Source organism: Eucalyptus grandis, chromosome 2 (genome assembly GCF_016545825.1).
Source record: "Eucalyptus grandis isolate ANBG69807.140 chromosome 2, ASM1654582v1, whole genome shotgun sequence".
Taxonomy (NCBI): domain Eukaryota; kingdom Viridiplantae; phylum Streptophyta; class Magnoliopsida; order Myrtales; family Myrtaceae; genus Eucalyptus; species Eucalyptus grandis.
In genome coordinates, this window is record NC_052613.1 from 33,610,521 (window position 1) to 33,636,618 (window position 26,098).

Here is a 26,098-nt window from a genome sequence, read left to right on the forward strand (position 1 = left end):
TCAGACGAATTCCATAGCCAACGATCCACGCGTTTCGTGCTGCGACGTCGCTAGTGGGGGAAACCCGAGAAACTTCGGGCCACACGCTTTCTTCTCTTCCTTAGGCAAAGTCGATTCTTGGGGATCGAGGAGACCGCATTGACTCGTTGACACTTCGAAGTCTTCCCTTCTTCCTACCCCACGCTGTCAGCCATCGCCATCTCTTTGTTTATCTCTTTACTCTTCGGTTGTCATTTCACGAGACCCTTTTAGTCATCCGAGGGTCTGAGCCTCTCCGCTTGCTCTGCTTCAAGAAATATCCCCGTTCTTGATTTCTCTGTGCGGAAGAAACGATGGAAAGAGACCAGCACGAGCTGCAGTTCCTTGGGTTCCTCGGCGTCTACAGAGAGAGCTCCAAGATCATCCTCAAATGGAGGAAGATCTTCGCCCAGATCACGCTCGCGCTCATCCTCCCTCTCTGCGTCGTCTTCCTCTCCCACTCCTTGGTCTCGCATCTCCTCACCTTCAGGATTCTCGACCACGAGGACGACCGGGACTACGCCTTGGAGGGCAGCCAGAGCTACAGGGACCTGTCCCACGTGCTCAAGAAGGAGTGGGTCGCCTTCTGGCTCACCAAGCTCGGGTACTTCATCTTCGTCTTTATCTTCTCTCTGCTTTCGACCTCGGCCGTTGTCTATACGGTGGCCTGCATCTACGCCGCTAAGCAGATTACTTTCAAGAAGATCATGAGCGTCGTGCCCAGAGTGTGGAAGAGGCTCATGGTCACTTTCCTCTGGACTTTCGTGATCCTTCGTAGCGTTCTTTGTGCTGGCTGTTGCGCTTTTGATCGGATGGGTCGCCATCGTGAGGGCATTTCTAGTTGGCTCTGGACTTGCGATTGCCATGTTGGTGATTCTCCTGATCTTGTACGTTGTTGTGTTTGTTTATCTCACCGTGATTTGGCAATTGGCGAGTGTGATCTCGGTTCTTGAAGATGTGTATGGAAGGAAGGCGATGGTGAAGAGCAGGAGGCTGATAAAGGGCAAGATGGGTATGTCGGTTGGGTGTTTTCTTGGTGTCCTGCTGTTGTCTGCCCTGGTTGAGGCACTGTTTGAGTGCCTTGTGGTCTTGGACTTGGTTCAAGGGATTGGAATCAGGATTGCGGTTGGACTGATCTGCTTGTTGTTGCTGCAAATGATGGTCCTTTTTGATTTGGTAGTCCAGACAGTGATCTACTTTGTCTGCAAGTCTTACCACCACGAGAACATTGATAAGTCCTCTCTGTCTGAGCATCTCGAGGTCTATCTCGGAGACTACGTCCCTCTAAAGGCAAATTCTGTCCAGCTTGAGCAACTTCATGTCTGATTTCTATATTCCCTGTGTGAGTTTGGGAGTTTTATGCATCTTGGTCTCCGTGCGATAGAAAAACTTGGAGGTCATGAAGTTATTAGTGTTAAGACAATAAAGTTTGCAGCTTGGAAATGTATGACTGTTTGATATATAATCTATATGACAGTGCGCCTTTTACAAGATGTGCTCTAGTTTTTCGTTGTTTTGCTTTTATATATGTAGAGTTTTTGTCACAATCATGATAGTAAATCTTTCCCAGTTCTAAACCGGATCAGGAAGAACAAAGCTATGGGTTGATTAGAATATATCATAAAATAGAATGTAGAACGAGTTACATAGCAAGTTCCTGTCAGATTCATTACAGGACCCATAGGAGCTTCGGTTATTGCCTGTCCTCCCATTGTGCAGATGAATGAACCGCCATGCCATTGTGATGTTGGCTTTGTTCCTAGGACAGAACAATGAAAACCCTATCAATGTTGATTGAATGAAGTTCAATATTTCAGTAATGATACCTCCGTGTGAGAAGATGATCATTATTGCATACTGATAGGAAGAGATGGCAACCCTTATATTTAAAAATGAAGGAGGCTTTGGGCTCTTTTCATTCCCTTCCTAGAATTCTTTGCATGGTGCACCATCTGGTACAAACTGGAGTCACGCTAAAATAATGCAGACAAAGAATAAAATTGAAGCATAGTTTTATTGAACAATTGTAATTTGCTGTAGTCAAAACAGAGTTATTTTATCATTTGCTCATGCTGGGCGTAGATTCTCACACATTTGAATGGCCGATTTTCCCTTACCACATTGTTAATCAATTTTAATTTTATATTTGGATTTATACTCTGAGAGAGGATAAGAAAAAGGGGGAAAGAACAAAATTTGCCGGAGCATTAGTATGACAGTATCTTTCAGTGTAGGCATATTATAACAGTGAACGACAACAGATCACCCCAGCTAGCAGCTAGCTAGGGCAAGACTTTGTCATTGTCACTGTCTTTTGTCCAAAGAATTTGTTTTGCTTATATTAAACAATGTAGATTGTAATCCATGCAGAGATGAGCAACATGATCAAACTGTCATTTTAGAAGTGAACCTCCGTAGTCATCTACAGAGTCTCTCTCAGCAACATCTGCAGAATTTCTGAACCACCTATATGGAGGACAACATAAGCCGAGTGTCAACTAAGATGGATAGTGACGAAGAGAAGCTTGGATATCTCTGGTTCCTTGGCATCTGCGAGGAGTCGTTCAAGATCATTGTCTCATGGAAGAAAATCTTCACTCAAATCACACTAGCTTTTATCCTCCCTCTCTCCATCATCTTCTTCGTTCAATTCCAAGTTTCTGAGAACCCGAAAGCAAGAATTCAATTTGAAAAATACAGACTTCATCACAGGGGAGACAATGAACGCATGGATGAATATCTATCATCCCAGCGAATAGAATTTTGGCTTATCAAAATAGCGTACTTAGTCTTCCTCCTGGTGCTTTCCCTTCTATCTACTTCTGCAGTCACATACACTGTGGCCTGCAATTACACGGGAAAGTCCATCACCTTCAAAAATATCATGTCCATGGTCCCGAAGTTGTGGAAGCCACTCACCATCACGTTCATATGGAGTTTCTTGTTCCACTTGGCCTACAGCTTATGCATGCTGGGGACTTTCTTTGTGGGAATGATGCTGATCGGTTTCTCCTCGTTTGGGATAGCAATCTGGATCATCCTCTTGATCCTGTTCTTCGTTGGGTTCATGTAGCTGAGCATTGTCTGGCAGCTGGCAAGCGTGGTCTCTGTCCTGGAGGAGGAGAACTATGGGATCAAGGCAATGGTCAAGAGCGTAAGTCTTATTGAGGGCAAGCGACAAGTCACAAGCTTCATCTTCCTGCTGCTGGTCTTGTTCTATTATGGGATCATGATAGTGTACCAGTTGTTTGTGGTGTATTTATGGAACTTAGGAATCGTGGTAGGCATCGGCACCCTCTGCCTCGTCCTGCAAATGCTCCTGTTCCTGTCCAGCCTTGTGATCCAAACAGTGATCTACTTCGTCTGCAAGTCATATCACTGCGAGAACATTGACATGCTGGCCTTGGCCAACCATCTGGAAGCTTTACTTAGTCTGAACCTCAGAGGGAAGCCACCAACGATGTCCAGCTAGAGCAAGGTCATGTCACCACCAAGGAAGATCAAGTTTATGTCTGAAGTTCAAATTGGAGTTCTCTGTACTAGCTGAATAAGATCCGAACCAACATATATGGTCCTTAGCACTAAGTTTGCAAGTGTACCTACGAGTGTCCTATGAGTACATTAGATCTGAAAGTCCTTGATGTGTTTGACGTGGGGAAAGTCAAGGAGATACCCAAATGAAATGTGCTTGTATCAAGAATCAGTACTAATAAATACACAATTACTTTCCAGATTCTTCTATTCTAACTCCTGTGACGCTTTTAAGGTGGGTGTATCTCATCTTTCCTGTTCTGATGGGTTCCTAGGACTAGCAACCCGCTTCATTTGGTAAATTATATTTTTTTTGGTGAAGAAAAATCAATTTGTGACTTATATTGTCGTATATTAAAATCAATTTGATAAATGACGTTCGAGATGTAAGCTAGATGTGGAAATCTTTCGTTGCCTTGATGTGTGTGTGTGTGAGAGAGAGAGAGAGAGAGGCTTCTGATTGATGAAGAACCTGACAGCAAGGCTTCTTTTCTGATACTGACACGTGTATAAGTTGTTGATCAAGCGCACGACATTTCTTCCATTAGATGAGGAGAAAAGACTACCATGTCAAGAGTTAGTCACAGATACTATTCATTTACATTATTTGCCGAGGATATTCTGTGAGGTCTTTTCAGACAATGAGAGGAAAAAGCTCGTCTCATTTCATCTTATCATGATTAGACTTCTCCCTTCTCTTTTCACATGGTTTACTCAAATGTCAAGCAATGACAATTCTTGACAGGTTATGAGAGATTGTGATGATATGCTATGAATTGCCACCCTTAGAAATTTCCTAAGCCGATCTGCTAGTTGCTCTGCTTACCCTTTTGCTCAGGAATGAATGAAGTTGGACACTGTAGCCAATCTCTTCAATTTTTATTTTTATTTTTGTCGAAATATTTTGATAAGTAGAACAGCTTTAATTCTTTGGACTCTTGAATAGTTTTACTGCTAACCAGAAGTTACAATTTATGACATCCTGATTTTCCAAATCTGATTTCAATCGAATAAATCAGGTCTTTCGTCGATGCATCTATAGTGTTATTCTCTTAGCCGATCACTCAAGAGATAACTAGACTATCTGGGAAAATTATTAAGGGATTTTAACGCAAAAGATTTGAGAATTCGACTAGGAATCGACCGCTTGACCGTGCTAATTTTCAATGGTCATTATAGCACAATTAAAAATCGATCATAGATTAGAGATAGGTCGATTCGATTGAGATGGGTGATCAAAATGTGGGTGATTCTACATGATTGCAAAATTCTCATTGATTGACACTAAATTGGTTTTCTATCATTTTTAGTACCATGTATTTGTATTTGAAACCTTAAGATTTTCACGACAATCGAGAGTTGCCAATATGTTGAAGATGTACATTGTGACTCGAGATAAATCGATCACGGGTCAATTGCACTAAAAATTCCTAAAAGTTACCCGATAGACTAGATCACGCTAAAAGCGCGTCGGATTAAAAATAACCGTGAATTTGAACCCAATTTCAAAAAATTGAAAGTTATGTGGTGTCACAAGCTATTTGAGGAATATCGACTCATCATCCGAAGAATTTTCAGAAATTCCGAGATTTTTACGGAAAATCGATACGGACATTGCGGAAAATTAGCAGAAATTTGTACGGGCCAAATTAAAGAAATTTGGACTTCCAAGCCGAGCCTTCGAGTGTCAAGGATTTATAGAAAATAGTTCAGGATTTTTCTTTGACAAACTTGGACTTCAAATTGGAGGAATCGGAGAAGAAATTGAATCCCAAGTTGAGTGCCAAAAATGTGAAATTCGGATTTAAGTTTGGGGCTGCATTTTTGGCATTTAAATTGGATTCTTTATGGATTCCTAAACAATAAAGTAATAGGGGACAATGTGATAAGCTTGAAGACTAAAGGGGGAACCAAGCTTTAATTGGTTTAAGATATTTTGTGGACTTTTTGGACTATTTCTTCTTATCTTCTCGAGCGTCCGCTTCTCCAATCCCCCTCCTGTTATTCTTTTCTTTCATTTTGGTGATGCTCGACTGCCCTCTGAAGCCGCCCCACCATTTCACTCCATCATTTCTTCTCCATCTTCATCCACTCACACGCCCACAACTCCGTTGGATTCTCCTCTGCACGCCACTCGTCCAAGCATCCATTTCCTTCGGTCAAGGCCCAGCAGAAGGCCATTTTTGTTGACCAAAAACTTCAACGCCTACAACTTCATCTCCGTTCCTTCTTCCACCGAGTAGTCCAGTGTCTTCGGCCAAGCTTCAACGTCCAACGAAGCCAGTTGACCACCGAAGCTGCTACCCTTTTTAATCATCGCCAGCGAAGCCTCCACGTGCGTCCGTGTCTTCTCTCCTTTGCCCGCACAAATCCAGTCAACAGAAGCTGCCTCTCGTCTCCCAGCTCAGCCACGAATTCTGCAGCTCAACCCACCGAATAGCTTGGCTTCTTCGCCGTCCCTCACACTATCCTCCAGCTGCCAGCGATTCTGTCCCACCGAAGCCCATGTCTGCCACATTCCAGTCAAATGAAGCAGCGTTGGAGACACCGAAGTTGACCCGTTTCGCTGCTCCGTCTCCGCGTGGGCTTCTTCAGCAACTTCCAGTGCTTCTTTGGCCCAGCTGAGGCCATTTCAAGCCCGCATTTGGCCAGATTCGGCCCAGCTTTCAGCAGCAGTCCACGCTAGGGGTGTCAACGGTTCGGTTCGGTTTTTTTGAAAAACCGAACCGAACCGAACCGTTAGAAAAATCTTCCAAACCGAAACCGAATCAGAATGAACCGGACCAACCGAAACCGAAATTTCGGTTTGCCCGGTTCCGGTTCCGCCTTTTTCGATTTTCAACTTTTGGTTTTCGGTTTCTCTTTGTATCTCTCTTTCGTATATCTCTCTTTGTATCTCTCTCTCGTCCTAGGATCAAACCATTCGAAGAAGGGAAGAGAAGACTCAAACCCAGATGACGACTCGAGCTGAAGACGTCTCCCTCCCCCTCACCCCACACGAGCTCGAGGCGAGAATCATGGTTGAACTGCAGGCAGAATTCACTACTCCACAAGCCCTAGACGAACAGACCCGAACCCACTGCCGAATCGACGATTCACCGCACGAATCGCATGATAAACCCGAGGAACTCGCATCGAAACACCAAATCAACACTAGCATGCGGTTCGGCAAGTGGACCGCAACCTACTGTGGCACGACTCACCCGAATTCATTAGCAATTTGGGACCGCCCCCACGAAGTTGCGCACAATCGAGGGCAGGTTCACGAGGTCGATCGGGTTGGCAGCCTTCTTTAGGTTGTCGGCCACAACCTTCTTCATCTTTGCAACAACATTTTCCCCTTCCTCTCGCGACGGCGTTCCTTCCGAGAGCGCAGCCCGTTTCCGTCGATGGTGGGGAGGAGGACGTCGAGGGGAGCAAGACATGCTCAGGCACATCCCTCAATCGGTTGCCGTCCGTGTCGCCGTCGCCGTCCTTGCCGCCGTCACTGTCCCTGTTGCCGTCGCAGTCACAGTCGCCGTCGCACCGAGAGGAGACAAGAGAGAATTAGAAATAGGGTTTGCCCTTGCCGGTTTGGTTAATGGTTTTATTTTATCGATTCTTCGGTTCGGTTCGGTTCGGTTCGGTTAACCGATAAAACCGAACCGATAAAAAGATTTCGGTTTTTAATGAGAACCGGAATCGAACAACCGAACCGAAAAACCGAATTTTCGGTTCGGCCGGTTCCGGTTCGGTTTTCGGTTCGGTTCCTGACACCCCTAGTCCACGCAAGTCTTGTGGCCCAACAACTGGGCTTGTCTTCAGTCCATCAAGCCCAGCGAAATTCAGATTAGTTGGGCCCAAAAGTCCAGCAGTCCAGTCCAACTTTGAAGCCCAGCAAGTTGTCTTCTTCAGCAGTTTTCAGCCCATCCTCAGTCAATTGAAGCCCAGCCCAAGTTGAAAACAAATCTTAGATTTGGGCTGAGATTTGTTGGGCCTGTTTTAGGCCTGGCCCAAGTCCGCCGACGCCGCCGAAAATTTAGATTTTGGCCGCCGTCGCGTCGTCGTGGTGGTGAACCGGTTTCCGCAATTAACCAGTAAGTTTATACTCTAAACTCTGCTTAGTAGGCTAATGACGTTTAAGGGGTGTTTAGATTTATTTTATTAGGAATTAGGTGGTTAGTTAGATTAAATTAGAAATGTAATTATTTAATTGAGCATGTTAGGTGGTTAGCATAGTTTAGCTAAGGCCTAAACAAATTGTACTATTTATCTATAAGGGTTCAGGAATTTCTCCGAGTCCGTATTGGTTATTAATTTAATGATTATGGCCTAGGTTAGTATTTTTAGAATTTAAATTGATTTATTTAATTAATTTCAGTAATTACTTAATTATTAATTATTTTTCCGGAAATTAGGCCGGGATAGCCGGTGACCGGAATTTCATGCTGATTGCAATGGTGTGGTTAATTTCTGCAATTAAGTATTAAATTATGCAAATTGAGTGCTTATTGGATTTTTGGTATTTAATTCTAAAAATTGTGAATTTCTAATATTTATTCAGAAAATCCCAAGTGTCGGGTTTTGGCACCGAAAATAGTTTTTGTACTATTTCAAATAGTGAGATTTCAAAAAGTAATAATATCAATTTTTCTAGGTCAAGTTGACCGTGTACCCACACACGAGTAATTTCATGTGAATTTCTAATACGAAGAAAAATGCCAGGCTCACCATTTTAATTGAAGCATTTAAGTGCAATGCATGGTGCCCTGAGCCATATTTGAGTGATCGTGTGATGGTTAAGAGAAATCGTCCGGGCTGTTAAGCTGGATGTTATCCCTATTCGAGATACCCCCTGGACAACGGGAAGCCGATCACATTAGATTTTGGACCCTATGCTCTTTTGAGAAAGCCGTCTGATAAAGAGACGTGCCATGCTCAATGGGCTGAGACGAAGCCTGGCAATGCCAAAAGACCGCCGAACTGAGAGTACGCCGTGCTATATGCCGAGATCAAAACTAGGAACGCTTAATGAATTGAGTATTGTGTTCCAATTAATTAAGCTTGAGTGATGCTCTGATTTGTGATATGAATTGTGCTGACCTGCAACATGTAGCTGAGACGAGGTAAGTCTCCTTGATTGTGTGATTGCGTGCTTAGGACGCTTCTTGGCGTATTTCCCTCCTAATTAGGGTTTAGAGCTTAGACTCGCTGAGATGATATCTCACCCTATTGTGGGACAACATTTTTAGGGTCGTCGAGTGGAAGACCTGGAACTGAGAGGAGGTGATTGGAAGCATAGGTTAGTTAGGACCGCTTCTTTTTGGAAGGCTAGTCTTTTGTAGTCTTTTGGCCATAGACCTTTGTACATGACTCAGTGTATATATAAAAGCATGTTTGTTTGTGAATCAATTGTCCTGCTTTTCTATCCCGAGATGATTACTATCAAGGGATTTCTTTTCGCTTCCGCATGTGCAATAAAATGGAAAGGGTCGGCGACTCGTCCTGGGAAGTCGCAAATTATTATCAACCATATAGGGATGGGCACGTGTTCGGGGTTCGGGGCGTGACATAATTGGTTGCATATAAGGGTGAGCAACAACTCAAGAACCAATGCAAAGTGGCCTTACTCGACCTGTTCTAGGTTGATTCATAAGGAGACTGGTCAAATTCTTGGTTCCAAAAACAAGTAATGCACTTTATTGGTTCGATTCCTAATTATATACCCCGAATCTATCAATTAGGTTTGCAAACTTGGAACATAGGACCTAACTAGTTTACCCCTAAACCTAAATAGTTCGTTTACTATTTTCTATAATAGAAAATTCTTGTTGCAAATTAAATATGCTTGACCTACTATCTTTAAGTTGAAGGAATTGTATTCATGTTTGACATATACATATTGTGGATATAATAATATGAGATGAAAAAAAAAAGCCTTGCTTAGTTCTCGAATTGACCTCAGAATTGGTTCTAGCCAGATTCTAAGACAACAAGATCAATTATTGGTTCCAAAAGCTGGGAGTCAACCATAAGTTTGAAATCTACCCACTCTTGAGTAGATCACCACTCTTGTAATTAGGGATGAGCAACCAAGCCAGTTCAATTTAAGAATTGGCTTGAACCTACCTTACACGGCCGGTTTAAGGCCAATTTGTAGGGAGACCAAAACCTAGGTATTAACCTTGACTAGTTCGATTCCTGGTTCTACCTAGAAATGAGAACTTGCAATTTGCAAGGCCTATATCATATTAAGTTGTGTGCAAATTCATGAGTATGAGAAAATCAGCAGATTAGTCCTAAATCTCTTTTAATGAATGGCAATTCAATCATATCCTTTCAATTTTAATCAATGTAGTCCTAAATTTTTATAGTGCCAATTTTAGCTTGAAAATGGTTTCACAGTGATTTAATTATCACCAGCTACCTTATGTGACACACTAGCAATTGACCATGGATAAATTTCATCAAAACACCGTTATTTTGAAAAAAAAAAAAAAATTATGAACTTTTCGAGCGTTTTCCTTTCTTTTTTCATTCCATTGTTCATCGTCTCCAACTTACTCTTCATCTCCAACCTGCGGCGTGCCATAGAGAGGAAATCACAGCAGAAGCTCGGAGTGCTCATCAGGACCTTCGAGCCCATCCCTTTCAGCAGCCTCCGTCGATTTGACCCTAGCCGAGCTCGAGGCCTCTGTCAGTTTGGCTAGTTGTTTCTTCTCAATTGATTCGGATTCAGAGGTTCGCCTGTGGATTCGAAACAGGATCCTATAGATCTTCCATCTTGCGTTCCGAGCACTACGGCATGGACAGCGAGGTGTTCGGGAAAATGCTCGAGAGGAGTGCGGTTTCGTGGAATGCCTTTCTTGGATGCCTTAGTTCAGTTCGGTGAGTTCAATGCCGCGAAGTTGTTTGAACCGGATGGGGACACGCAGAGCATGTTCATTGTCGAGTGCTTACGTCCGGTCAGATAAGAAGTGCAAAAAAAATTTAAAAATAAAAAATAAAATAATAATAATAATAATAATAATAATAAAAAAAAAATAATTAAAATAATAAATAAATAATAAATAAATAAATAAATAAATAAATAAGGAGGCAAAACGACATCATATTGAGAAAATTTGATTAGTGTTAGATTGCCAGCCATGACATATAGGTTATTCGGTGATGACTGGGTACCAATAATTTATTAAGGACTATATTGATAATATTGAAAAGTTTAGAATTGAATGGTTATCCATACAACAGGTTTAGATTGAATTGATATTGCAGCGTAGACGACGTTTTATGATTTGGCAAGTCTCCATCAGTTATCTCCACCGTGTGGTTTGACGCATGCTCTTATGTAGAATTGATCTCTCCAATTTTTAAAAAGTGATTTATTATCTAAATAAATGGTATTTTGTTTCCTAGCAAGTGCTTATTGACATTGACACCTAATAGCATCTGAATGTACTTCTGGAGGCGAACATGGTAAGGCGCGATGGGTTGGAGCAACTTTATTTTTATGGTAATAATTTAACTTTGGGACAGTTACATTGTCTCACATATAATAGGTAATCCATTATTCTTTCAATCGTGAAAAACATAATGAGTTGGACACTGCCGGTAATTGAAAATTCTTGATCAAAGCTAATGAAAATCAATCGCTTCCCCATCACCAGTTGCACAATATCAGCCTCTACCTCTCTCATTTCCTCTAATGGAGTTGTGGAGTCTGATAGGAAAAAAAAATGTTCAAGCAGAGAAACAATTTATTTTGGACAGGCACTTCCTAGTATATCACCGATCCTATAATGTTAAAGTAGTCAATAGGACTTTTATTGCTGCTAATAGCATACATGTAATTTCTACATCAATTACGCATGCCCTAAACTCATGCTATATATAAGGTAATATCTTTTATAGTTGTAATGGTGAAGTTTATAATCCTAGAGCTTGTAACACAGATACTAGTAGTGGAAGATTACCTAGTGCGACATCGTAGTTTTTCCCTTTCCTAATTTTGGGAAGAATTTTCCACGTAAAATTTCTCACTTATTTTTTCTTATCTATTTTTCTCTTTATATATTCACATTCCTACCAACTGGAATTAGAGCCTAATTTTGGCAAAATAGTGGAAGTGAATATGGATGAAGGGAAGGTGACGATTGATTGGCTCCAAGGCAAGGACTTTGGTTTTAGAATATGCATATCGAGGATATGCTATACCAGAAGAAATTGCACCAGCCTCTGTCTAGAAAAAAACCAGACTTTATGAAGCAAGAATAGTGGGAATTGTTAGATCGACAAGCTCTAGGTTTGATTGGTCTCACATTGGTGCAAAACGTTGCTTTCAATATTGCCAATGAGGCGACAATGGTGGATTTGATGGCGGCATTGTCCAACATGTACGAGAAGCCTTTTGCATCAAATAATGTATATTTGATGCATCGTTTTTTCAATCTGAAGATGGACAAGGGTGCTTCCATTACAAATCCCATCAATAAATTCAACGTGATCACAACTCAATTGAGTTCAGTGGATGTCAAATTCAATGACAAGGTAAAGGCCTAAAAGTTGGCGTGCAGCTGTGACTATAGTAAGCAATTCATCTTGTAGGAAAAAGTTGAAGTTTCAAGCAATCCGAGATTTGATTCTTAGCAAGGACATTTGCATAAAACAATTGGGTGAATTTTCAGGTACTACCTTAATACTAAAGCTAGAGGAAGAACCAATCAACGAGGGTGAAACTAGTATCATGGTAAATCGAAGTCTCAAGGGAGAAGCAAATCAAGACCATGTGGAGAAATAATTTGCTAGGATTGCGAAAAGAAAGGCCATTTGAAGCCCCAAAGAAGAAATTTCAGTATGGAGATGAAATCAAGAGGAAGAAAATTCTGTGAATGTAACTCTTGAAGAGACTCATGATAGTGATGCTTTAATTTGAGCATTGGTATCCACTTGAGTCTTGGATTCTTGATTCAAGTGCGTCATTTCACTCTACTTCGTGCAAAGAATTAATGCACAATTTTATATCTTGAAAATTTGGAAAGGTTTATCATGTTGATGATGAACCTTTAGATATTATGGGAAAGGGTGATGTTTATATAAAATCTACTAATGGCTATCAATGGAAGTTGCATGATGTCAAATATGTTCCAGGACTTAAAAGAAATCTAATATTTATAAGTCAATTAGACAGCACATGATACATAATTATTTTTGGGGATGGCTCTTGGAAAATAGTTAAAGGTGCTTTGGTTGTAACATGAGGAACAAAGTCAAGGACACTATATATGATTGAAAGTAGTAGAGAAACTGCAGCAGTTATTGAATCAGAAGCTAATTCAAATTGTGGCACAACAGGCTTGGGCACATTAGTGAATAGGGGATGAAGTTGTTAGCATCTAAGGAAAAACTACCTAATTTGAAGTCTATAGATATTGGTCTGTGTGAATATTGTGCTCTGGGCAAGCAAAAACATGTTAGTTTTTCAAAGATTGAGAGAGAACCAAATAAAGGAAAATCAGAGTTGGTGCATACAAATATGTGGGGATCAACCCCTGTGCATTCCTTGGAGGCTCACGTTATTATGTCATGCTCATTGACAACTCCAACAGAAAGGTAAGGATTTGTTTTCTGAAAAATAAATATGATGCGTTGGCTACATTTAATAGATAGAAAGATGAAGTGGAGAATGAGATTAGCTTGAAGATTAAATATTTAAGGTTCGATAATGGTGATGAGTATGATAGTAAGGAGTTTATGTGATTTTGTGCAAAGAATGGAATCAGAATGACAAGAACTATTTCCAACAGACTGCAATGAAATATAGTTACTGAAAGGATGAATATAACTTTGAATGAGTGTGCAAGAAGTATGAGATTCAGAGATTGCATATAGGATTACCCAAGACGTTTTGGGTGGATGCAATTAACACAGCAGCATATCTGATTAATAGAGGACATTTGGTTCCACTTGATTTGAAGTTACCAGAAGAAGAATGGAGTGGAATGAAGGTAAATCTTTCGCATCTGAAAGTTTTTGGTTGTGTTTTGTATTTCCACATAGATTCCGAAAATAAAGGTAAGCTTGCAAAAGCTAAAAAAATGTTTTATTTTTCATTAGATATGGTTCTAATTATTTTGTTTATCGATTTTGGAATGAACAAAATAGAAAAATAATAAGACCCGCCGATGATACATTCAATGAAAATATGTTGTATAAGGACAAATCCGTGGTAGAATCTAGTGTGAAGAAACCAATGGTGGATAATAAAGAGATTGAATTGGAGGAGGTTTCTAAGAGTGTTGTGGTTGAAATTCATGAAACTATTGCTATGGATTGTGATAAAAAAAACCAAAATAAGAATCATGTACACCTAAATCCACTTTGAGAATATCTAATAGAACACCTAAACCTATACAAAGATATTCTCCGTCATTGCTTTAATTTGCTTTTGACTGACACTGACGAACCAGTAAATTTTCCGAAAGCAATGTAGCTTAAAGATTCTATGGGAGTTAGCAATGCATGATGAGTAAGATTTACTCGAAAAAAAAAAAAAAAAAAAAAACAGAATTTGAATGTTAATTCAGTTACCATATGGGAAGAAAGCATTATAGAATAAGTGGATGAACCTTATGATAGCAAAATGTACAAAGCAAGGTTAGTAGTAAAAAGGATTCAACAAAAGGAAAGAATTGATTACACAGAGATTTTTTTTCGCTTGTTATGAAATTGACTACTATTGAGTTAGTATTGAGTATTGTTGCCACTGAGAATTTACATTTGGTGCAATTTGATGTTAAGACCACGTTCCTCCGAGAGGATATTTACATGATACAATTAAAAGGTTTTTAGGTTTCTGGAAAAGAAAATTATGTCTGTAAATTGAAAAAAAAAATTATGTATGACTTAAAATAGACTCTTAGATAGTAGTACAAGAAATTTGACAATTTTATATGTGGTAACGGGTTCACTAGAATGTGTATGGATCACTATTTTTATTTCAAGAAATTTGATTAATGCTATATTATTTTGCTATTGTATGTGAATGATATGCTCATTGCAAGACTAGCATGAGGGAGATCAACATACTAAAGCATCATATGAAAAGAGTTTGAGATGAAGAACTTGAGCGCAACGAATCAAATTCTTGGGATGAGGATCATGCGGGATGATCCAAAGGAATTCTAAAATTGTCTTAAAAAAGGTACATTGAAAAGATGCCAAACGGATTTGGAGTCAAAGTGCAAAGCCCAAAAGTACTCCTTTAGGAAATCACTTCAAGCTCTCAAAGAAGTAGTCGCCAAAGACATATGATGAGTGGGAGTATATGGCTAAAGTGTCTTATGCATCAGCTATCGGCGGTTTAATGTACTTTATGGTATGTAGGGGTGAGCATGATCCAAGTGGTGGTTCCCACCTTGGAAGTGGGTGGTTCCCACCTTGGAATTGGGAACCACCCACTAAAGACCAATTCCAAAAAATTGGAACTGAGAATAGCCCCTTAGTATCATGGATCTACCTAGGAACTAGATCAGAATTGAACCGCTGGTCCGATCCGATTCCTAGGTGGGTCCATAGAACCAGTCCTCAATCCCTACAAAATTACATTTATCAATTAATATCAAGGTAAGCCTAGTTTCTATTTTAGAGCATCAAAGCTTGTTCGATATTATATTTAAGTTGAATTGTGAGCCATTGATTTTGATTAAGATTTGAAAACTAAATGAGAGAACAAATAGACAATTCTAGTTAGCTAGAAACTTAATTTCTTCGAAGGTTATGGTATAATTCTCTTAGGGTTTCCAAACATTGGGAACATATGGAGAATAAGACTCTACGTTAAAAGTTCTACCCTCCACAAATGTTGAAGTATTAATTGTTTGATCCATATTTTGTTAATATCAACCTAATTTAATCATGGGAATGGCTAAGGAGAGACCTAATTATAGTTTTTAAACAAGTTGATGGCTCTTAATTTTGTATTATGATGACAAACTGCCCCAACATTTATGGACATCTCCAATTGGTCATTTCTTTCCTCTTCGTTTTTTTTTTTTTTTTTTTTTTTTTTTTTTTTGAGAAAGCAAGTGAATAGATTATTAGAATGAAAAAAGAAGAAGAAGAAGAAGAAGTAGGGAGTTAATCCTATTTCATATCCAAGGGACAAAATTAGTCAATAATGTTTAATAACTACAAATATACATATATGTACATATATATTTGGTCAAAAAACTACAAAATAATTAAGTAATTGAGATGGAATATATATATATACTTTATATATATATATATATATATATATATATATATATATATATATATATCAATCAGGTCTAGGTAGATAGATGGACGATTCCACACCTAGAATCGAAGATTGAACCGGTACTCACTAGTTCCGCTAAATTGAAATCAGGAATCAGATGGAGCTAATCGGTCCAATCTGGTTTGGTCCAGTCCGATTCCAAGCGATCTGAGCAATTCTCAAATCTTTTAAACACCCTTAGTGGTATGTACTCGACCATACATAGCTCATGCAATGATAAAAAGAGCACCTTGGGTTATATTTTTACCTTAGGTGGTGTTGCAATTAGTTGGATGTTTAAACTTCAAATGTGTATATCTCTCTCAACTATTGAGGCAGAATATGTTGCTATATCTAAAACTAGTAAGGAGATGATTTGGCTGAATTTTTTAAAAAAAGAAATAGGCAAGGAGCGGGACAACAATGTTCTTTTCAATGACAGTGAGAGTGCTATTTGTCTTGCAAAGAATCTAGTATTTCATTCAAGGACAAGACACATTGAGTTAAAGTATCATCAAATTCATCAGTTGGTAAATTATAGGACTTTGTCATTGAAGAAGATTTTTGGTGCAGAAAATTCAGCAAATATATTAACAAAGGTTGTCACCACTGAGAAACTGAGGCTGTGCATTGCCTTAGTTAGCGTCCATGGTAAGTGATGAGTGATGCCATAGCATTTGGACAATTTGGGCTATAAAGAAGGAGACTATAAAAAATTATTGTTGTTTTTGAAGATCAGCCTCCAAATGGGAGATTGATGGAGTTGTGGAGTTTGATAAAGGAAAATAATGTCCAAGCACAAAAACAATATATTTTAGGTAGGCACTTCTTTGTAGGTCACCCAACCTATAATGTTAAAGCAGACAATAGAGTTTTTATTGCTGCTAATGACATACTAATTATGTATGCCCTAGACTCCTGCTATATATAGGGCAATATCTTTTATACTTATAATGCTAAAACTTGTAACCCTAGAGCTTGTAACACTGATACTGATAATGGAAGATTGCCTAGTGCGGTATTGTAATTTTTTCTTTTCTTGATTTTGGGAAGGGTTTTCCACGTAAAAATTCTCGTTTGTTTTTTTTTTCTCTGTTTTTCTCTTCATATATTCACATTCCTAACATCCTCTACCTTATGCTGGACTTTCCTCGTTTTAGTGCATCATAGAATGGCTTCCAAGAACTGGTCAAGCCAAGAATGCCCTTCCCGGACAAGAGGGAAAGATATGTCCTTTAATGAGTTTTAGCTAGCTCGATTAGGCTAAGGAAAGAATCGATACGAGACAAGTCAAAGTTTCACCATGGATTGCAGGATTCGGGAACTTCGATGTCCTCGTTTACCTTACCTCTCGACGTAGGGTCAATGATCCTAAAACTAAGATGCATCTAATTTCCAAACGTGAGAAAATGCAATGAGAAATGCTGATGCAGGAATATACATAGTAACCCTGTGTTAGAGGTCGAATTCTAACGATATCGAAAGATTTTGTTCGCTAAATTTTGTAATGAGAAATGAGACTTTTTGATCTAATGATTTAGGTGTTGATTAAGCGTAATTTCGGGGGATGCGTGAGGAAAAATGGGCCTTTTTAGGTTGAGGGAGATGAAAAATGAAGGTTTTGAGATGTAAAGATGGTACTTGGCGTGGGTAGCAAAGTTGAGGAATTTGAGGAAAAAGAAATCACGCATACACCCACAGAAATGTACTCTCCCTCCTGTTGGAGAAATCTTCTTAAAGTGTTTTGAAGTTGACAAAACGTTTCTATCGCCCAGTCCGAAGGCTTCAGGGCACTCGCGTTTAAAGTCTGAAGACCTCCGGACAGCCAGACTCAAGACTCAAAGTATATCCTCATTGATAGTCTATAATCCGTTGAAGAAAGGTTATCCAGAACTGTATGTTTCGTTAAGGATTTAACCTTATCAACTGGAGAAGATCTCATGGCTGGAGAAGACATAACGGAGTCCTTTGATTGATTGAAGATTGACTCGATAATTGAAGATCCGGTGATTGCCTAAATATTATTGGAAGATTCTGCTTATGGAAACCGAGATCCTGATTGTATGGACGAACATGATTGATGGGCTATCAACGTGTTCCTTTAATAGCTTGAACAATCTTCCTAATTGATTCCGTCCAACGGGTAGATTGGAGGAATTCCTTTGGTAAGTGCCAACGGGTATGATGGCATAAAGGAGTATATAAGGAAGACTGTCTTAGTTGTTCAAGGTGTGCGCGATAGAAGAATTCCAAAGTCTCGAAGCTCCTTTTTGTTTAGACAAATCATTTGAGCGAATACTTGTATACAAAAGAGAGTCTATATTTGTGAGAAATCTTGAGGAGGTGTGGTAGAACATCTACACTTTGTGGAATCAAGGCAAAGCTGTGCTGTAACTTCTTTTGTTCATAGTGGAATCCAGCCAATAGGCTGTCAGTGAAGAAGAGTGGACGTAGGCTTGATATAAGCCGAACCACTATAAACCGCGTGTTCAATTTTCTCTTCTCTCAGTCTTACTTTGATTAACGTTTCCTTCTATTGTCTAGTATTGTGCAATCGTTGAAGAAAAATATTTTATATACCTATTCACCCCCCTCTAGGTACTCATACTAGCAATATCAATTGGTATCGAGCACGTGTACTTACTTTATTTGAAGTGTTTTACTTAGTAGTGAAAGATCCATGGCTAGTATGCTAGCACCGGGGCTGATGGAAGGGCAAAGCAATACCGGACCACCCTACTTTGATGGAAAGGATTACAACATCCGGAAGAACAAGATGAAAGCTTTCCTTCGATCAAAGGATCCTCTCGGAATGGGACGTTGTAGAAAAAGGAATTACTCTTACCACGCATCGGTCTCGAAAGAGGAAAAGAAACGATGAGACCAAGCGGAATGACTCGGGAAGAAATAATAAAGAGACAAGCACTCGATGCAAAAGCAATTTATTCCTTATATTGTGCTTTGTCACCAACTGAATATAATAGAATATCTTCTTGTGTTACAGCAAAAGAAGTTTGGGACAGATTGCATATCACCTATGAAGGAACAGATCGAGTGAAGGAAACAAGAATCAACATTCTTCTCGGTCAATACAAAGCCTTCAGAATGAAACCAGGAGAATCTATATCTGACATGTTTAGTCGTTTTACAGATATTGTGAATGGTCTTGAAAATCAAGGTCAACCAACTTCGATCCCATGAAGGTAAACAAGCTACTGCGTGGACTCTCCAGGATTGGAATCACATAAAGACTTCGATAAGAGAGACGCAAAGAATTATGCCACTATCTGTCGATGAGCTAATTGGAACTCTTCAGTCTTATGAAATGGAACGGATCAATGAAGATGAAGATCCAAAAGGTAAGAAATCCATTGCATTAAAATCAAATGATGATTCGATGATACGATTCGAAGAAGATATGGACGATGAGGAGCTTGCTCTCATGATAAGAAGATTCAGAAAACTGAATAGAAAAGGAGAAGGTTCAACTCAAAGAAACAAAGCTTTCAAAAACAGCAGACCAAGTCCGTTGATGATGAGGAACCAAACAAAGACGTAGTCTCGCTTTGAATGTAAGAAAAAGGGACACATCGGACCCAACTATCCTCTTCAAGAAGAAGAAAGGAAAAGCTGAAAAATTTCGAAAAGCTCTCAAAGCCGAAACCCGGGAGTGATACGAGTGTGAAGAAAATGATAATGAATATGCCAATCTATGTCTGATGGCACAATCAGACTCAGACTCTGGATCAAACTCAGATAGTGAATTTGAGGCAAGCAATTTTAAAATTCCTGTCAAAGTTTCTAAATACATTGATGAACTGTGTTTTAGTCTTAAGATTTCTCTCAAAAGAATTTCCGAACTGAAAAAGGAAAACTAGCTCTAAAACAAAAGGAAAATGTTTTAGTAGAAAGAGTTAAAAGTCTAGACTTGACTGTTTCCACTCTTAAAGAAAATGAATATAATCTTTTAAAAAAAAATGCTCTTTTAAAAACAGACTTATCAAATATTTCAAAGAAATTTTCAATAGGGTCTGAAAAACTTGAGAAAATTCTTTTAGCTCAAAGACCTTACTTCAATAAGTCCGGTCTAGGTATGACAGCAAAAACAATTCCCTTGATTGATTTTCCTAAAGTAAAAGAAAGAATTAAGAAAAGACTCTCGAGAGAGGCTTATAAAAATCACTTTAAGAAAGTTTTTATAAAATCTGTAGGTAGAAATGCTCTCAAATGTTCAAAATGCAACAGTCCGGATCACTTTGAAAAAGAGTGTCCTATGGTTTGGAAACCTATTAAGAAAATATGGGCTAATACTGCTTATGTTACTAACACCAAAGGACCCAAGAAAGTTTGGGTACCAAAGAAAGCTTGAGACTCTATTTTAAATGCAGGTCACCGTCAAGAAAAAGATAAAGTGGTATCTTGACGGTGGATGCTCAAGACACATGACAGAGACTCAAATTGTTTTATAAAGCTTGCTCAAGTAAATGGTGGAAAAGTTTCATTTGGAGGAACCAGCAAAGGAAGTATTGTGGGATTTGGAACTGTAAAAATTGGAAATCTCACAATAAGTAATGTTTCCTTAGTGCAAGGACTCAATTACAATCTTCTCAAAGCATTAGTCAATTGTGTGATACTTTTGGTTTCAAGATCTTCTTTCAAGAAGGAATATGTTCGGAATCGCAAAGACTCTACTCGATCTTTCATGGGTCGAAGACATGGAAACATCTATCTTCGGATATGAAACCAAATGAATCGCAATGTTTTATCTCAATTCAAGACGAAGCAAGCTTATGGCACAGAAAGCTTGGTCATGTCAACATGAAGCAATTAGTCAAAATCTCATCAAAACAGCTTGTTCGTGGACTACCCAAATTACCTTATCAAAAGACTGATCCATGCACTCCATGTATTCTGGGAAAGCAGGTAAGAAATTCATTTAAGTCAATAAATCATGTCTCTCCTAATCATGTACTACGCTTGCTGCATATGGATCTCTTCGGACCAACCAGAACACAGAGTATTGGAGGTAAGAAATATTGCCTAGTAATTGTGGACGATTACTCCCATTTTACTTGGGTATATTTCCTTGCAAGTAAGTCCGAAACCTTCTCGTATTTTGAAAAATTTGCTAAAAAGGTTCAAAATGAAAAAGGATGTGTCATCTCAAGTATAAGAACAGATTATGGAGGTGAATTTGAAAATCTAGATTTTATAAAATTTTGTGATGAATCTGGATTTAATCATGTGTTCTCCTCTCCATATACTCCTCAGCAAAATGGAGTTGTGGAAAGAAAGAACAGATTTCTTCAAGAAATGGCTAGAACTCTTTTAATTGAAAGCAAGATTTCTTCACGATTTTGGGCTGAAGTTGTTTCAACAAAGATGCTATATTCTTCTTAAGACCTATTCTAGAGAAAACCCCTTATGAGTTATTTAAAGATAAGAAGCCTATTGTTTCATACTTTCATGTATTTGGTTGCAAATGTTTTATATTGAAAAATGCAAAAGATCGAGTTGGTAAGTTTGAAGAAAGATCGATGAAGGTATCTTCCTTGGATATTCTACATCAAGCAAAGCCTTCGAGTCTATAACAAGAAGAGCCGTCTATGGAGGAGTCAATGAATGTCAAATTTCAAGACTCAACGCAAGATGAATCAAGTCGACTCATCAAGAAGAGTCCGAAACGCTCCGCACCTTCCAAAACTTACAACTCAAGAAGCATCTCAGACTCTGGAAAACCAGCATTAGGATGTTCGTGAAGATCCAAACAAAGAGAGAGATCATCAACCAGACAAATCAACAAGCAACTGGAAGCATAAGTCCAGTCATCCCAAAGATCTTATAATCGGCGAAATTAATGAAGGAATTCGCACCAGATCCAAAAGGCGAGAAGAGTCTAGTGATGTGGCTCTTGTTTCTGAAATTGAACCAAAGAACATAGAAGAAGCTTTATCCGATGAAAGCTGGATTGAAGTTATGCAAGAAGAGCTCGATAGGTTCAACATTAATGATGTCCGGGAATTGACATCCAAACCAAAAGGTAAAACGTTATTGGAGCTAAATGGGTGTTCAGAAACAAGATGAATGAGAAAGGAAAAGTCGTACGAAACAAAGCAAGACTCGTAGCCAAGGGATATACGCAAGAAGAAGGAATAGACTATGATGAGACTTACGCCCCAGTAGCAAGGTTAGAAGCTATTCGACTATTACTTGCGTTTGCTTGTTATAAGAATTTCAGGTTATTCCAAATGGACGTCAAAAGCGCCTTCCTAAATGGATTTATCCATGAGGAAGTTTATGTGGAACAACCACCAGGGTTTGAAGACCCAAAGAAGCCGACTCGTCTTCGAGTGAAAAAGGCTTTGTATGGTTTAAAGCAAGCACATCGAGCTTGGTACGACAGATTAAGTAAGTTTTTAATACAAATTGGTTTTGTCAAAGGTAAAGTAGATACGACTTTATTTATCAAAAAGGAGAACAAAAGTTTCTTACTTGTTCAAATATATGTGGATGACATTATTTTCGGATCTTCTAATGAAAATATGTGCAAGAAATTTTCTAAGTCTATGCGGGGATGAATTTGAAATGAGTATGATGGGAGAGTTAACATTCTTTCTTGGTCTTCAAGTAAAACAATTGAAGGAATGAACTTTTATTTATCAAGAAAAATATGTTAATGATCTTGTCAAAAGATTTAGACTGAAAAGTGCAAAAAGACCGACATACCGATGTCAAGTTCTTTGAAGATAGACAAAGATGAAGAAGGGAAGAAAGTTGATCAAAAACTGCATGGGAGCATCATTGGTTCACTCATTTATCTTATCGCTTCTAGACTCGACATCTTGTTGAGTGTTTGCATCGTGCTAGGTTTCAATCATATCCTAGAGAATCCCATCTCGGTGCTGCGAAACACATCATTAAATACGTTGCTTCATCATCAAGCATCGGTCTTTGGTATCCTAAGAAGGAGACTTTAATCTTCCGGGATATTCAAATGCAGATCTGGCCGGTTGCGAGTTGATAGAAAGAGCACTTCGGGAACTTGCCGTTGCTTGGAAGGGGACGGTGTCTTGGTTTTCAAGGAAACAAAGCACCGTGTCTCTTTCAACAACGAAGCGAGTATGTAGCCTTGGGAAGCTATTGTTCGCAAATTCTATGGATAAAACAACAGCTAAGAGACTTTGAAATTAAAGACTCATGCACGGAGATTAATTGCGACAACACCAGCGCTATCAACCTCACCAAAAATCCAATTCTCCACTCAAGAGCAAAGCATAAGAGATTCGACATCACTTTATTAGAGACCATGTTCAAAATGGAGATGTTTCAATTCAATTTGTTGACTCAAAGAATCAAGCGGCGGATATATTCACAAAGCCTTTGGAGAAAAATCAATTTGAGTCTATACGTTCCAGACTCAACATTTTGAGGTATGAGGATATCAAAGTCTAAAGACTTTCGGACTCGGTCTTACAAGACTTTATCCGAAAGATAGTTTTGGTACGACCGTCAGACTGTAAGTCTTTCTCTCTTGAATCTCATCTTGAAAAGGTACGATCGTCAGACTGTGTTTAAATTGTTGCTATATTTAATTGACGTAAATATTGCATCGTTTCATTTTCAAAAAGGAAGTTATTTTTGAAATGGCTATTTTTGCGGAAAAAGACAGTTATTTTGAAAATGCATTTTTTTTATTTCCTCTGTGACGGTTCGTTTATCCCTCTTTTTAACCGATCGTGCACTGTCGATTCCTCTTCACTTTTCTTTCAAAAACCCTAGAAAGCATCGATCCTCCATTCCCGTTTGTCTTCTTCGTTTAATCCTCAAAAAGTTGTCATCTTTCCTGGGAAAGTCAAGCAAGGAATCTTCCAAAACCGAGAAAGATGTCATCTTCAAGAAAATCTTCGAGAATTGCAAGGGGGACCACGGCGGATGAGTGAGGGGCCTACGCTCTTCGATCTTGCGAAGATGAAGTGACTCTAGAACAGCAAGCGAGCCCACAACATTCTCAACAGCGTCATTCTCCTCCATCTAGTCCTCAAGGCGTTGATCATCAACAACGAGGAAGAAATCATCGAGGATGCACTCGTAAGAGTTCAAAAGCCCGCTTATATTTACCGGTTATATCGTGCCCTAAAAGGAATTTGTACTCCTTTGAACTATATTGATGATTTTCTTAAAGACAAAGGACATGGGAATGAATATATCTTTCTGCGAAAAATGGAAAGTTTGGGAATTGCTCGAAAAGGGGTGGCCGAGAAACCCTTGCAAATATCCCAAGTGATCCTCGTGGATCTGGGGGCCGAATCTGTAGATGGGAATGATGATGATAAATTATACGGTCAATTTCAACCGAAAATGGGTGTTGCGGTTGAAAATCAAGGAAAAATGGGATATTTGTTCATATCAAAGGAGCAAAAGGATCCGTACTGAAATTGCTGAAGCGTGGGGTAATAAACCCTAGGAGTGTGGATTTTGATTTTCTGGATCTGTGAATATGAACTTGAGGGAAAAGTTCAGTTATCTTCAACTTGAAAAGTTCCGCTTGACTCTGAGAGGCCTATGCCGAATTAATCGCATATTTCTATTCAAATCTAAGCTTTTTGGATGCGAATAGATTCTCGTTCAGCGTTAAAGACCAAGACTATGTTGTGGATATGAATATGCTGGCATATGTGTTAGAAGTAGAAAGAGGAAGATATCAACCAATCAAAGTTTCCATTGGTCGGGCCACACTTGAACTGGTGAAGAACAGGAGAACAGATGAAAAGATCACCTACTTAAGGATGGGTGCATTCAACATCTTGCTTCACAAGATTGTGATTAATTGCCTCCGACCGAAATCAACTTCCAAGACCGATGTTTCAAGTTCGAGGCCAAGCTAATGTATGCCATTCTCTTTGGAAAAAGGTTTTCTCTCCCTCACACCTTGTGATGTTTCACATGTATAGAGCAATGATGAAGGACAGAGGTCAACTCCCTTACCCAAGCCTTGTTACGAAGTTATTCAGTCATCTAAATATTCAACCTCCACAAATCTTTTGTGTTCGACCATGCGATCATATGGTGGTAGGACTGAAAATGGTGACCAAAATGCGTTTGAAGGAACTGAGCAAGGAGTTGGAGAAATTCAAGGAGAAGACTCGCAAAATCTCATCAAATCTCTTCTCGCACTAAAAGAAAAGGGAATGAGCCCATGGTTGCTCCATCCAAAAGAAGAAGAGCTCTCCTCGTTGAGGATGAAGATGATGAGGAAGACATCACCATCTCTACATTGGCTTTGAAGAATTTAAGTCGTCCTTCCACGTAAAGAATCGGAACAAATGACGAAAGAAGCGAGAGGAGAAGGAAGAAGAAGAAATAGAAGCTGAAAAAGAAACAGAGGAGGAAAGACCTGAAGAAGAAAGAAGAGAAGAAGGAGAACCTGAAGAACACTCTTCTCCACCGTAGGCATGGAAACAAATGGGGGAGATCGGGAGAAAGGAGTAAAGTCTTCATGTCCCGATGCAAGTGAAGGAGTCATCGCTCACCAGCGGACCAGAAGATGTTTATGCATCTCGGTTTCCTTAAGAAGGTCATGAAGTTTCATCGCCAAACCTACAAGATTATGCTAATCTACCATCGTCTACATTTACTCCATCGATCGAGCCGAAGCAAGTATTCAAACCGATAATAATGGAGCAGATTTTCGCAGAATCATGGATATTCTCTTGGAGATGCGAGGTCAAATTTATGCCTTGGGATGCGAAGTTCAAAGCTTGAAGAATGAAGGTCAAGCTTCTTCTTGTTCATTGAATGATAAATTGCAAGCCCTCTCTCAGAATCAGGCAAATGCCAAGAGTGAGGAGATTGCACATCTAAAGGAAGACTTTAAAAGGCCGGGAAGGCATCGTTCGTCTATGGAAGATTTCCAGCTTGTCCGCGTTCCTAAGCAATCTTAACTTCATCTCATCCTTTTTAATGATGACAAAAAGGGGGAGAGATGCAAGATTTGATCAAAAACTTTTCATTCATCAAACTTTTAAATTGTTTGTTAGATTGTTTTGTGGTTTGAACTCTGTTTAACTTTGTTTTGTGTCTGGATGAGAACTGAACTAGACTTGGACTTGACTGCTTCTATTAACTAATATTGATATCTTATGGATGGCTTCATCATATACTTGGACTAACCTATTTTCGTGGTTGCAGATTCTAGTGTTATTCGTTAGCCATTTACCTCTACAAGATATGCATATGTGTTTGAGAAATGTTTTGCGGGTCAAAGATATCTAA

At 39.2% G+C, this 26,098-nt stretch overlaps 2 protein-coding genes across 2 annotated transcripts; both read left to right on the forward strand.

The window, feature by feature from the left end:
- The first annotated feature begins 882 nt into the window (after nucleotides 1-882).
- Nucleotides 883-1,344, forward strand: LOC104430114. The gene has a single exon (XM_010042877.2). It carries the CDS (start codon nucleotides 883-885, stop codon nucleotides 1,342-1,344), a length of 462 nt encoding a protein of 153 aa, XP_010041179.2.
- Nucleotides 1,345-2,521: 1,177 nt separating this feature from the next.
- On the forward strand, nucleotides 2,522-3,490 carry LOC104430113. Its single transcript, XM_010042876.2, has 2 exons — nucleotides 2,522-3,004; nucleotides 3,092-3,490. Exons 1-2 carry the CDS (start codon nucleotides 2,522-2,524, stop codon nucleotides 3,488-3,490), a joined length of 882 nt encoding a protein of 293 aa, XP_010041178.2.
- The last annotated feature ends 22,608 nt before the right edge of the window (nucleotides 3,491-26,098 follow it).